Source organism: Indicator indicator, chromosome 36, assembly GCF_027791375.1.
Source record: "Indicator indicator isolate 239-I01 chromosome 36, UM_Iind_1.1, whole genome shotgun sequence".
Lineage (NCBI taxonomy): Eukaryota > Metazoa > Chordata > Aves > Piciformes > Indicatoridae > Indicator > Indicator indicator.
The window spans coordinates 3,686,429-3,700,857 of NC_072045.1; the positions used below are offsets into that span (position 1 = coordinate 3,686,429).

General features: G+C 52.7%; 1 protein-coding gene across 1 annotated transcript in view; it reads right to left on the minus strand.

Moving 5' to 3' along the window:
* The window catches only part of MLLT1 (MLLT1 super elongation complex subunit), a 33,674-nt gene continuing 19,245 nt past the window's right edge, over positions 1–14,429 (minus strand). The window contains exons 5-12 of the mRNA XM_054396208.1: positions 14,054–14,179; positions 12,832–13,377; positions 6,019–6,106; positions 5,140–5,251; positions 3,827–3,926; positions 2,629–2,700; positions 1,256–1,327; positions 1–129 (exon numbers count right to left, since the gene is read on the minus strand). Coding sequence (XP_054252183.1) covers positions 1–129; positions 1,256–1,327; positions 2,629–2,700; positions 3,827–3,926; positions 5,140–5,251; positions 6,019–6,106; positions 12,832–13,377; positions 14,054–14,179 — 1,245 coding nt within the window. The remainder of the gene's footprint in view (positions 130–1,255; positions 1,328–2,628; positions 2,701–3,826; positions 3,927–5,139; positions 5,252–6,018; positions 6,107–12,831; positions 13,378–14,053; positions 14,180–14,429) is intronic.

Sequence of the window (14,429 nt, forward strand, 5' to 3'; positions counted from 1 at the left end):
TCATGTGGCGACGGCTTCCAGATAGCTCTGCAGCTTCCGGACGGTTGTCTCGTCCAGGGAGAAGAGGTCAAAGTCAAAGGTTGTGTTGGTGACATTAAAATGCCCAGTCTCCTCAATCAGGTTCACAATCTGCACAGAAAGGAGACAGCCAAGGATGGAGAGACATCCCCCTCCCCGCCAGGAATCAAGGTGGAAGGGTCAGAGAGCCACCCATCCGCTTGGCCCCGCAGCTCCGAGGGGAGCTCTGGGGCTCGGCACCGGGGAGGCCACAGCTTGAGTGCTGGGTTTAGTTTTGCAGCTGGAGTGGGGTTGGGTTTAGTTTTGGGTGGCATGGGCTAAAGAAGGGCATTGAGGTGCTGGAAGGTGGGCAGAGAGGAGCAAGGAGGTTGGGGAAGGGTCTGGAGAACAGGGCTGGGGAGGAGAGGTTGAAGGAAATAGGAGTGGTTGAGTCTGGAGAAGAGGAGGCTGAGAGGAGACCTCATTGCTCTCTGCAGCTCCCTGGAAGGAGGCTGCAGTGAGGATGGGGTTGGCCTCTTCTCCCTAAAACAAGGGATGGGAAAAGAGGAAATGAGCTTAAGCTGTGCCAGGGGAGGGTTAGGTTGGAGATGAGGAACAATTTCTTAGCTGCAAGAGTGGTCAGGGATTGGAACAGGCTGCCTGGAGAGGTGGTGGAGTCCCCAGCCCTGGAGGTGTCCAAGGAGTTGGAGATGTGCTGCTTCAGGATATAGTTCAGGATATAGTGGCCATGGGAGTAGGGTTATGGTGGCACTGGATGATCTTAAAGGTCTTCTCCAACCTTGGTGATTCTAGGAGTCTATGAGAAGGTCTCACAATGCAAAGGGAATCCTCTCTCCAAAAGGCAAACCAGCTCTTCCTCCTGGCTCAGGCTGGCAAGGGACCCAGGCATGGACTGGGAAGGTACCTGGGCAGGGATTGGGCAGGGACTTGGGCACAGGCTGAGCAGGGATCTGGGCACACTTCTTTCCTTTGCCATTAGCCCCAGAGAGCCCAGCTCTGGGAGCACTGCTGGGATGTGTCAGAGGGAAGCTGCCCAAACCATACCTCTGTCTCTTTGCCACCCAACACACCGCACACACCTCCGAGTTCATTTTACCTACACAAGTGACCCAGACACTCTGGCTGAAGGAGGGGAGAGTGAAAGGTCTCAAGCATCACAGGGGTCCAGCTGAGACCCTTGGACACAAAGATTAGCAGAGGACAAGAGCTTGCCAGAGAGCAGAGAGCTGATCTCTACCTGCTGCAGCACGTTGCGCTCTCGTAGTGCCATCAGCCGCCTGTGGAGCTCCACTAATTCATCAGTGTAGGCCTGCAGGGGAGGCAGGAACAGCACCAGTGACACACGTGGCCAAAGTCAGCTTCCCAGGGAGGAGCACAACCACCTGAGGCTCTTTCAGGCATGGCTCTAGGCCCAGTTTTTTTGCCCCTCCATTTTTACTGCCTCCTTCCATTCTTCTCAGGTACTGGAGACTGAAGAGTTTCCATCAGTACGGATGGGCTGAAGACCTTTTCCTTCCCGACTTCCACTTTTCTTTCCAACCTTTCTCTCTTCCCAACCTTTTATTCTTCCCAACCTTTTTTCTTCCAACCTTTTCCCTTCCCAACTTCCATTTTTCCTTCCCAACCTTTGTCTTCCTTCCTAACCTCTTTCTTCTTCCAACCCTCTTCCTTCCCAACCTCTATTTTTCCTCCCACCTTTCCCGAACATTTTTTCCTTCCCAGCCTTTTTCTTTCTCTTCCCAACTTCCATTTTTCTTCCCAAGCTCTTTTCTGATTCCCACCTTTTTTCTTCCCAACCTTTTCCCAACTTCCATTTTTTCTTCCAACCTCCTTTTTCCTTCCCAACCTTTTCGCAACTTCCATTTTCCTTCTCAACTTCCATTTTTTCTTCCAACCTCTTTTTTCCTTCCCAGCCTTTTTTCCTTTCAATTTCCTTTTTTCCTTCCCAACCTTTTCTCTTCCCAACTTCCATTTTTCTTCCCAATCTCCATTTTTCTTTAGCCATTTTCTCCTCTTCACAACCTCCTTTTTTTCTTCCCAACATTTTTTTTCCTTCCCAACCTCCATTCCCCCACCCTCCCCTTTTTCTCTTCCCAACCTTTTTCCCCCACCCCATCCTTTTTCTCTTCCCAACCTTTTTTCCTCCCAACCTCCTTTTTTCTGCCCTTCATTTTTCCTCCCTGATCTCCTTTTCCATTTGGATCTCAACTCCAAAAATCCCTCTTTTTCCTTCTTTCTTTTCTGAAGCTCTTCAGCCCAATCCCTATTCATGGAAACTCTTGAGGATCATTTCCTGACACAGCCAGATGACAGCAACTCTTTAAGAGAGAGGCAGCTGCCACTGCAGCAGTGCCCAGACCACTGGGGCAGGAAAAGGGGCAACCACCAACCCCATTTTAATGCCCTCTTGGGGGGTGAGGGGGGGGTTGGGTCCATCCTACTTGCTCTCCACCACTCCCTGCAGTGTGACTCCCCCAAATCTGTCCTTTCAATCTCTCTCTTATTTCATTCTACTCCAGTTTGGAGCCTGCTGAGACAGAGCAATGTGACCAACCCAGAGACCTTGGTGAGGGTCCCACAGGTGGGTGACAAACAAACCCTCAAACCAACCTTATCGTAGGTTCCCTTCTTCAGGATCTTCTCTGGCTTGTTACAAGACTCTGGGCTTTTCCTTCCAGATGCCTGAAGGTTAGAAATCAACCAATTAATCAATTCATCAATATCAGGGGCCAAAATTAGCTCAGCCAATGGTTTAATGGTTTGCATGCCCAGCACTGACCAGAGAAATCAGTTGTCTGACAGAGATGGTGAAACAGGGAAGAACTGGTGCAAGGTTGAACTAACAGCATGGATGGAGCTGCAGAAACCCCAAGTGCTGGGAAGCAACATTTCAGGGCATGCACCCTCAGGGAGTTTGCAGATGGCACCAAGCTGGGTGGCTGTGCCCATCTGCTAGAGGGCAGGGAAGGGGAAGCTTTAGAGAGGGATCTGGGCAGGTGAGAGCCATGGGCCAAGGGTCGTTAGGTAAAGTTCAACAAGGCCAAGGGCCAGGTCCTGCACCTGAGTCACAATAAACCCATGGGGAGCTTCACACCTGGGGATGTGTGGTTGGAAAGCTGCAACCTGGAGAGGGACCTGGGGGTGCTGGTTGACAGTCACTGACCATGAACCAGCAGTGCCCAGGTGGCCAAGAAAGCCAAGGGCCTCCTGGCTTGGATCAGAACCAGAGTGGGCAGAAGGGCCAGGAGGTGACCATCCCCCTGTGCTCAGCACTGGGGAGGCCACACCTCGAGTGCTGTGTTCAGCTCTGGGCCCTCACTGCAGGAAGGACACTGAGAGGCTGGAGCCTGTCCAGAGAAAGGCAGCAAGGATGGAGAAGGATCTGGAGTACCTGGGCTGTGAGGAGCAGCTGAGGGAGCTGGGGGTGTTCAGGCTGGAGAAGAGGAGGCTGAGACCTCATTGCTCTCTACAGCTCCCTGAAGGGAGATTGGAGCAAGGAGGGGCTAAGCCTCTTCTCCTTGATGACAAGCAACAGGACCAGAGGAAATGGTTCCAAGCTGTGCCAGGGGGGTTGGTCCTGCCTGAGGCTGGACCTCAGGCAATATTTCTTCACTGGAAGGGTTCCCAAACACTGCAATGTTCTGCCCAGGGCAGTGCTGGAGTCACCATCCCTGGGGGTCTTCAAGCTCCGTGTGGAGCTGGCACTTAGGGATGTGGTTTGATGTTGACCCTTCAAGTGCTGAGTCAGGGGTTGGACTGGCTGCTCTTGGAGGTCTCCTCCAAGCAGACACCTCCTGGTATGCCTCACCTTGTTGTTTGCAGGGGGCAGTTTCTGCCCAGGAGGTGGCTCTCGACTGGGCAGGCAGGAGTCTGCGCTGTTGTCGCTGTCGCTGTCACTTAGGCTCAGTCTGCAAAGCAAGCACCAGGCAATGAGCACCCCCAGGGCACTGCTCAGCTGCCAGCTGAAGCAGACAGGCTGAAGTGACAATCCTCTCCTCGAGCCTGGGCTATGAAATTGTCTGGGAGAAGTGGTCTCCCTTCCAGGATTCTCTTTTCCCAGCTGATGCCACCTTTGCCACCTTCAATTCCTTCAGCAGGCAGGGCGGGGAGCTGCAGTTTACACACTGGAGCAGCTCAGCCCTTTCAGACACAAATCCCCTGGGAGCCACTGAGTAAGGGCCACCTGATCTGCACACACAGCAGCTGTCCAGCTGGGGGGATTCATTGCAAGACCCCCCAAGTACCTGCCTGGGAGGTTCGTCAACACTGAGACCACTGAGACCACAGCCAAAGCAAAGAGCATTTGGTGCTTCTGCTGTGACCTTTGAGACTTCCTATTTATTCTCATCCTTCTTGTGGCCCTGCAGATGGATTACAGCAGGTATCCTGCTTTTGATGAGCTTGACAAACTCTTTATTACCTCTCCTTTAAAGGTCTAAAACAAAACAAATCCAATCAATCTCTTGCTTGCCTCTCCCTCCCTGCTCAGTTGGTTCTGGGGCACTCTGGGCAAACAATGGAGGCTTTGTTGGTTTTGGTGAGCAGAAGCAGCTGGGCCAAGCAGTTGGGTTTCAAACACAGCCTGAGACACCAAGTTCTGGCTAGAAGAGCATTTCCTGAGGGCTGAAAGATGAAATCCAACCATTTCCATGGACCACAGCAGGAAGCAGCTGTCAGCCATGGCCCACGGGAGTCAAGTAACCAACTGCCAGCATGAGCTTGGGGGGCAGGCCAAGAGCTGGCAGCCTCCACAGCACCCCTCTCATCTCTGCAGATCAAAGGTGTCCCCCACCAGCCAGCTCAGCTGAGATCTGAAGGTGGCAGGTAGGTGACTGTTGGAAGGGACTCCCTCACACACACCTGCAAGCTCAGCACACACCACCTGCCCCTGGCTTCCCTTTGAGCTCTGCTGCTCTCTCCTCATCCAGTTCTGTTCTCACCCTGCTTGTTTTCATCTGCTCCATGTTCTCACCCCTCCACACATCTGCCCTTCCTTCTCCTCTCACACTTTCCTCTCAGCTGTAGCCCCTTTGCTTTGATTCCTCCCTCCAAAAGGAGGCCACACAACTCCCCCCAGGGCAGCAAGACAAACCAATATCTTTCTTCTGTGGTTGTTACCACCTGGAATCCCTGCTGACTGGGTTTGCTTTGACTGCTGCCTCCTCTCCAGAGGAGCTGTCATCATCATCTGACTCCTCTGACTGCAGATCTTCCACCATGGAGCGCAGAGGACCTGGGATCAGAGGGGAGAAAGCAGTTCAGCACCCCCCAGGAGAAGTGCAGCAGAACTCCTTCACCCCACTTCTGGGCCAAACTGGACTCAGTTGCTAAGCTCCATCAGGATTCCTCACTGCTGTCCTCATGTTGCACAGAGACATTCCTAAAGGACCCTTGCATTATTAACAACTCTCAGAACTAAAGAGAGAGTTGACAAACTTCACAGCTGCCATAAGGCCACCCCCAGCTCCCCTCACCCCCTCCCCCTCAATCCCTCCTCACTCCCTTCTGAAATGAAAACAACAGGACCCATTTTTCATCTCTTTGGGGTTTAGCTGTCACTCAAGGGACAGCACTTGCAGCAACACAGCAGTTGCTAAGCCTTTACTACTGCCACGCTTTGGGTCATTGGGTGGAGGAACCTCCAAGAGAAGTTGGGAGCTGAATGTCTCATTTCTACTTGTCAATAAAGCACAGAGGAGCTTTGGAGGAGAAACATTCTGCTGCCACTGCAGACCAAGCAGCAGCAGCAGCAATCACATTTAGAAAATGAAGCCCAAAACCCAACAGGGGAAAAGAACCAAATCCAGAGAGCTGCTCAAGTGTCCCAACAAGCAAAACCCTTGCTCGTGATTAGGCTGTGCCACTGTTGCCTGCACAGCTTCAGCATGCAAGAAACTGTGTCAAGTGGCTTAGATATGAGACCAGAGATCTGATTCTTCAGGAACCTCCTGAGGTTCTGCAAGGAAGAGCTGGAGGAATTTGGATTTCTTTGCAACACACCTTGACTGTGGTTCTGAGATGGCTCGAAATCAGAGTCAGAGCTGGAGTCGGAGCTGGAGCTGGAGTTGGAAGGGCTGGACTGGACAGACTTAACCCCCCATAAAAGGGGAAAAAAAACCAAAAACAAGAAAAGAAAAAACAAAAAAGAAAAGAATCTTAACCTTTCTAATCCAGAAAAGCAGCACAAAGCAGAGTGAGGCAGTTCCCATCACTGAATGCAGCTCAGAATCACAGGCAGCACAACAAACCCTGAGGGCAAGCCAACACTTCTGGAGGCTTTGGCTCCACCGCTTCCACCAGCCCCCTCCACCGCTTCCACCAGCCCCCTCCACCGCTTCCACCAGCCCCCTCCACCGCTTCCACCAGCCCCTTCCACCGCTTCCACCAGCCCCTTCCACCGCTTCCACCAGCCCCCTCCACCGCTTCCACCAGCCCCCTCCACCGCTTCCACCAGCCCCCTCCACCGCTTCCACCAGCCCCCTCCACCGCTTCCACCAGCCCCTTCCACCGCTTCCACCAGCCCCCTCCACCGCTTCCACCAACCCCCTCCACCGCTTCCACCAACCCCCTCCACCGCTTCCACCAACCCCCTCCACCGCTTCCACCAACCCCTTCCACCGCTTCCACCAACCCCCTCCACCGCTTCCACCAACCCCCTCCACCGCTTCCACCAACCCCCTCCACCGCTTCCACCAACCCCCTCCACCGCTTCCACCAGCCCCTTCCACCGCTTCCACCAGCCCCTTCCACCACTTCCACCAACCCCCTCCACCACTTCCACCAACCCCCTCCACCACTTCCACCAGCCCCCTCCACCGCTTCCACCAGCCCCCTCCACCGCTTCCACCAGCCCCCTCCACCGCTTCCACCAACCCCTTCCACCAGCCCCCTCCACCGCTTCCACCAACCCCCTCCACCGCTTCCACCAGCCCCCTCCACCGCTTCCACCAGCCCCCTCCACCGCTTCCACCAGCCCCCTCCACCGCTTCCACCAGCCCCTTCCACCAACCCCCTCCACCGCTTCCACCAGCCCCCTCCACCGCTTCCACCAACCCCTTCCACCGCTTCCACCAGCCCCCTCCACCGCTTCCACCAGCCCCCTCCACCGCTTCCACCAACCCCCTCCACCGCTTCCACCAACCCCTTCCACCGCTTCCACCAACCCCTTCCACCAGCCCCTTCCACCGCTTCCACCAACCCCCTCCACCGCTTCCACCAACCCCCTCCACCGCTTCCACCAACCCCTTCCACCGCTTCCACCAACCCCCTTCCACCAGCCCCTTCCACCGCTTCCACCAACCCCCTCCACCGCTTCCACCAACCCCCTCCACCGCTTCCACCAACCCCCTCCACCACTTCCACCAAATCCCTCCACCACTTCCACCAAACCCCTCCACAGCACCAGCTTCAAACAGCCTCAGGGATGGAATACTGCAGCTGAAAACTGTCATGGTTGGAAGCCCTCACTTTGAAGTGTGACAGGGGATGAGCAAACAACCCAGGGCAACTACCAAAGCCTCCCTGGGAGGTGTTTGTGGTAACCCACAGCCAGGAGGCTGCTGAGACACTGGCAACAGGTTGTCCAGAGAAGCTGTGGTGGCTCCAAGCCTGGAGGTGTTCAAGGCCAGGCTGGATGAGGCCAAGAGCAACCTGGGCTGGTGGGAGGTGTCCCTGCCCATGGCAGGGGATTGGAACTGGATCATCTTGAAGGTCCCTTCCAACCCAACCCATTCCATGATTTTTCTCCTCCTGCAGGAGACTCAGGTTGGACATCAGAAGGAAGTTCTGCACAGTGAGGGTGAGGAGACACCGGAAGAGGTTGCCCAAGGATGTCGTTGAGGCCCCATCCCTGGGGACATTCAGGATCAGACTGGATGTGGCCCTGGGCAGCCTACTCGAGTTGGAGGTGTCCCTGCTGAGTGCAGGGGGTTGGACAAGATGCCCTTTGAAGGTCCCTCTCAGCCCAGTGCTCTCTGTGCCATGCTTTAGCTGCAAGCCCCACGAGGTGGCAGTGAAGGCTAAAGGAACCATTCCAGGCCCAGAAGCTGCAGGGCCTTCTGCAATCATCTTCGAGGGAGGTTTTTGTTACTCAGTAGGATCCAGAACAAAGATTCTCACTGCTCTGTACCCTAACACTGCCTTTCCCACAGCAATTTAGCATTTCAGTCTCATTCTGCCATCCACTGACTGCTTCCCACCACCTGATGCTAGAAAATTCACACTGTGATCAACTTGCTGTGATAAAGGGATAAGGAGTTGTCCCCTGTGCCCAGCACTGCTGAGCCCACAGCCTGACTATTGGCTTCAGTTTTGGGCCCCTCACTCCAAAAAGGACATTGAGGAGCTGGAGCAGGTCCAGAGAAGGGCAAGAAGGCTGAGAAAGGGTCTGGAGAACAGGGCTGGGGAGGAGCAGCTGAGGGATCTGGAGGTGTTTAGTGTGGAGAAGGGGAGGTTGAGGGAGACCTCATTGCTCTCTACAGCTCCCTAAAAGGAGGCTGAAGCCAGGGGGGTTGGTGTCTTCTCCCTAGTCTTAGGTGATGTAAGGAAAAGAAATAGCCTGAAATTGTGCAAGGGGAAGGTTAGGCTGGACATGGGGAAAAATTTCTTTGCTGCAAGGGTGGTCAGGGATTGGAAGAGGCTGCCCAGGGAGGTGGTGGAGTCCCCATGCCTGGAGGTGTCCAAGAAACCTGTGGCCATGGCACTTGGGGCTATGGTTTCGTGGCCATGGTGGTGTTGGGTTGCTGGTTGGACTCAATGACCTCAGAGAGCTTCTCCACCCTTTATGATTTTATGACTCAAGGAACATTTTCAAGGAATTCCATCCTAACCTCCTTCCTTCCCCATAACCCAGCAGGTCGTCCCTTACAACGACTCCACAGCACCCAAGCAACAGAAGTTTGAAGCTGTGCAGGCCTCCATCCCTCCCTCTGGCCTGAACCCTCTGCTCTGCTGCAGCTGGACCTGCTCTGCATGCTCCAGCAACTGTCACCCTGAGGGGACAAAAGCAGAAGCCGACAAAGGAGCAAAGGGATCCTGCCCTCACATCTCAGCCTCTCCCTTTTGTCACCACCAGCCTCCAGGCAGCCAAGCATGAGGCCAGTTCAGGGAAATGGACTAGATGGGGGAATGAAAGGAAGAGAGGGAGAAGGGGGGGGGGGGGGGGGGCAAGGAAAAAAGAGAAGAAAGAGGGGGAAAAAAGGGCAAGAGAGGGAAAAAAAGGGCAAGAGAGGGGAAAAAAAGGGCAAGAGAGGGGAAAAAAAGGGCAAGAGAGGGAAAAAAAAGGGCAAGAGAGGGAAAAAAAAGGGCAAGAGAGGGAAAAAAAAGGGCAAGAGAGGGAAAAAAAAGGGCAAGAGAGGGGAAAAAAAGGGCAAGAGAGGGGAAAAAAAGGGCAAGAGAGGGGAAAATAGGGCAAGAGAGGGGAAAATAGGGCAAGAGAGGGGAAAATAGGGCAAGAGAGGGGAAAAAAAGGGCAAGAGAGGGGAAAATAGGGCAAGAGAGGGGAAAAAAAGGGCAAGAGAGGGAAAAAAGGGCAAGAGAGGGGAAAATAGGGCAAGAGAGGGGAAAAAAAGGGCAAGAGAGGGGAAAAAAAGGGCAAGAGAGGGGAAAAAAAGGGCAAGAGAGGGGAAAAAAGGGCAAGAGAGGGGAAAAAAGGGCAAGAGAGGGGAAAAAAGGGCAAGAGAGGGGAAAAAAAGGGCAAGAGAGGGGAAAAAAAAGGGCAAGAGAGGGGAAAAAAGGTCAAGAGAGGGGAAAAAAAGGGCAAGAGAGGGGAAAAAAGGGCAAGAGAGGGGAAAAAAAGGGCAAGAGAGGGGAAAAAAAGGGCAAGAGAGGGGAAAAAAAGGGCAAGAGAGGGGAAAAAAAGGGCAAGAGAGGGGAAAAAAAGGGCAAGAGAGGGGAAAAAAAGGTCAAGAGAGGGGAAAAAAAGGGACAGAGGGGAAAAAAAGGGACAGAGGGGAAAAAAAGGGACAGAAGGGAAAAAAAGGGACAGAGAAGGGAAAAAAAGGGACAGAGAGGGGAAAAAAAGGGACAGAGAGGGGAAAAAAGGGACAGAGAGGGGAAAAAAAGGGAAAGAGAGGGAAAAAAAGGGAAAGAGAGGGAAAAAAAGGGAAAGAGAGGGAAAAAAAGGGAAAGAATAAAGAGAGGGAAAAAAAGGGAAAGAATAAAGAGAGGGAAAAGGGAAAGAATAAAGAGAGGGAAAAGGGAAAGAATAGAACAAGTAACATTCATCAGGAACAGGAATGGAAGAGAAGCTCCTCCAGCCCACTGCAGTCACAGCAGCCCTGGTGCCAGCAGCACAAAGCAGAGCAAGACTGTTCCTTTCAACAGCAGCCTGCAAAGATGTCAGCTGGAAGCCGTGGTGGAGCTGCAGCCCCAGAGCCTGTTGCACAACACTGTTGGCTGCAGCAGCAAAGCTGATTTAAGAGTTTCCGGGCCCCGCTCCACCTCCAGCTGCTCCTTCACTCCAGTGATGTGGCTTTACCACACAGATCCACACAGCTGCACCAGCAGGGCCCAGGCAGCAGCAAGCTGCACTGCTGGCAGAAAAAAAACAACCAAAGAACACCCCCCAAGGTGGAAAGGCAACATAAGCAACCTCCTCTGCTGCCTTCTGCACTCAGATCCTTCAGCATCAAGGTCCAGAGGAAGCTGAGCTGAGCTAAGAGGCAGCTGCCAGGGCTCCCCCTTCATCACACCAAGCACTGCCCACCCTCCTCCTGGGCTAGCACTCAAATCCCTCTGTCAAGCATCCAACAGACACAAGAGCTGGTGCAAGAGAGGACACAGCAGCACAGAAAGCTGGGGGTGGGGAGTGGGGGGCAGGACAGGGCTGCAGCAGAGGCTCAGGACACAGCAGCAGTGTCTGCGCTCAAGGCCTCATCCAGCCTGACCTTGAACAGGCAGCCACAGCCTCCCTGGGCAACCTGTTCCAGTGTCTCCCCACCCTCACTCTCAAGAATTTCTTCCTCATCTCTAGTCTCAATCTCCCCTCTTCCAGCTCAAATCCATTGTCCTTCTTCCTGTCACCCCCAGCCCTTGTCACAAGTCTCTCCCCAGCTCTCCTGGAGCCCCCTTCAGGCACTGGAAGGTTGCTCTAAGGTCTGCCTGGAGCCTTCTCGTCTCCAGGCTGAACAACCTCAACTCTCCCAACCTGTCCCCACAGGGGAGGTTTTCCAGCCCTCTGATCATCTTCATGACCCTCCTTTGAACCCAAGAGGTTGCTCAGGGTCTCATCCAGTCTCGCCTTGAACACCTCCAGGGAGGAGGCATCCACATCCTCCCTGGGCAACCTGTTCCAGTGTCTCCCCACCCTCACTGGAAAGAAGTAAAACATCTTCCTAGCAAACACAAAGCACACGAGCCAAAAGCTGTCAAGAGTTTGGGTTTCAGTTGTGTCTTTCTCCTCCTGCTTTGTGTTCTTGCCTTCTTTTGGAAGAAAGCTTTTCAGAAGACAGAGGGTGAGGAATGTTCTTAGTTGTTAAAAAATGCAAAGGAAAACAAAATATTTAGACAGCTCTTAAAAATAGTAGCAGAAGAACACAGTTTGGTTTATGTTTTACAACACAACTTATTTAATTTAAGGTTTTTAGGGGCATGAGGTTGGATTTTGAGCTGTAGCCAACAGCAGATTTCTTTCAGGCCAGGTCAGGAATGGGGGTTGGGTTTAGGGTTTTTTTTTGTTCCATTTTAATACTGGGGTGGGAGGGTTTTTTTCTTTGTTTTTCAGAAACAAAACTGAAACTATTTCCTCCTTTTCTGCATGAAGATCATGTTCACAAATGTCTTAGCACAAGTAGGTACAAAGTGTGTCCACGCCTGTGGTTATCTGCTTCTAAATCACAGCATGGTAGGGGTTGGAAGGAACCTCCAGAGATCGTCCATTCCAACCCCCCTGCAGAGCAGGACCACTCAGGGCAGGTCACACAGGAACACATCCAGCTGGGTTTGGAAGCTCTCCAGAGGAAGAGACTCCACAGCCTCTCTGGGCAGCCTGCTCCAGGTCTCCAGCACCCTCACACCAAACAAGTTTCTCCTCATGCTGAGGTGGAACTTCCTGTGATTGAGTTCAGTCCATTGCCTCTCCTCCTATCCCTGGGTGTCACTGCAAAGAGCCTGGCTCCATCCTCCTGACCCCCACCCCTCAGGTATTTATAGACATTCATAAGATCCCCTCTCAGCCCTCTCCTCTCCAGACTAAACAGCCCCAGGGCTCTCAGCCTTTCCTCCTCACACACATGTTCCAAGGCCCTTCAACATTCTCATAGCCTCTGCTGGACTCTCTCCAGCAGATCCCTGTCCCTCTTGAACTGGGGAGCCTACAACTGGACACAATGCTCCAGGTGTAAGCCTCACCAGGGCAGAGGGGCAGAAGAACCTCCCTAGACCTGCTGGCCACACTCTTCTTGATGCACCCCAGGACACCACTGGCCTTCCTGACCACCAGGGCACACTGCTACCCCATGGGCAACTTCTTATCAACCAGGACTCTAAGGTCCTTCTCTGCAAGGGATGAACCAGAAGCCATAACCTTAAGCTAAGTCTGCCTGCAGCTAAACCTGACCAGAAGTGCCCATCTGAGACAGGAGGTGACCCAGGGAGCAGGAACAGTTAATAGCCAGGGGATTTGACTTAATAGTAAGTTATTAAAGCACTAATACTGAGGGTTTCATAGAGGACTTGAGGTACAACCCCCAGCCTAAACATTTCCCAGCCTGGTTCTGCCTCTTGGAGGGACTATTTGTGATCAGCTTTTTGCAGGCAGAGATTTAAACAGCACCAAGCATCAAAACTCTGGCCGAGACCAAATACCTAACTCACCTCTGACTTGAAGGAAGTCTCATCCTCTGAATTGGACTCCTCCATCTCCACAGGCTTTTTGATCTCCTTGGCCTCACTTTCAGGCTTTCCCTTTTCCACTTTGGCATTTATCTTCTCCTTGGTTTGTTTCTTCTCTGGGTATGAGGAAGACGAGGTTCTGGGAGATGTCCCCAGGATATTCTTTACCCCTTTGGAGCTGTTCTTTTTTTGTTTTTTGGCACTAGGCTTTGGTGACTCCACGTTAGAAGGCCTCTTGCTGGAAGACTTCAACTCCGGCTGGGGCCCACCCTTTGGAGAAGTGTTCTCCAGTTTGGTCTCCTTCACGGCCAGTTTTGGTTCCTTGAAAGCAGCTTTTGGAGGTGCCTTCTCCTCCTTAGGCAGTTTGTTCTCAGTTGGTTTCCTGGAAGAGTCCTTCAAAGGCTTGTTTTGTTCTCTTTCAAGGTCTTTGGAGGAGTTTTTGCTCTCAGAGTCTTTTCTTGGCCTCTCTCTGTGCTCCTTAGTGACTTTGTGTGGCTTGGATGCTTTGCTGCTTTCCTTGTTTGCATCCTAAAATTCAGCAAGAGACACAGGTAAGGGAGGTATCAACCTGAAGCTCTGCAGAGAACCATAAACCACCTGCTGATAAACCAGCCTGAAAGCCTTTTGGTTGATGCAGACATCCACCCACAGGTGTCTAAAGCACTGACCTGCCCCTGAGGTAAACTCCAAGCTCTCCCTAAAGCTGATGGACAGAAACTGACAGCAGCCACCTAAACATCTACATCAGGACAGGATGAAACAGGTTTCACCAAGGCCTCTTCCTTCTCCTGAGGTCTATAAAAGTTGGTCTATAAATATCTGGAGATGTTTAGTCCAGGTTTAATCTCCAGGGTTAAAAACTGAAGCTAGAAGGCTTTCAGAATTGGAAGCAGCCAGAACCCAGCTGCTAAACAATCAGGAAGAGGCTTCCTGAATGATGCCAACTTCCAGACCATCAGCTACTGAGCTCCACAGTACAAGGAAGAGGCTTTCAGAATTGGAAGCAGCCAGAACCCAGCTGCTAAATAATCTGGAAGAGGCTTCCTGAATTATGCCAACTTCCAGACCATCAGCTACTGAGCTCCAGAGCACAAGGAAGAGGCTTTCAGAAGGGTGCCAGAACCCAGCTGCTGAACAAGCTCTTAGCAGCAAGTCCTGAATGACTTCTTCACCTCAGGCTGACCCAAAAGTGTGCTTGACTCACCTTTGACCCATGGGATGGTTTGGTCTTCTTGGGATCAGAGAAGGCAGAGAGTGGGATTGTAGGTAACATTGGATAATCAGGGCTTGGTCTTGAGACAGCTTCTGCTCCTTCTGGCATTACCATCACCTAGCAATAAAGAGGAGAAAAATGATGGATGAATAAAGCCTCCTGGACTGCTAACACAGGAGTAGGTCAAGCCACTTGCTCCACTGACACACAATTAGAACCACAGAATGGTGCACTGAGCAGGGACATCTTAACTAGAGCAGGTTGCCCAGAGCCTGACCTTGATGGGGCTTCAACTAACTCCCTGAGCAACCTGTTGCAGTGTTCCACCACCCTCATGGTGCAGAACATGTTCCTCACATCCAATCTA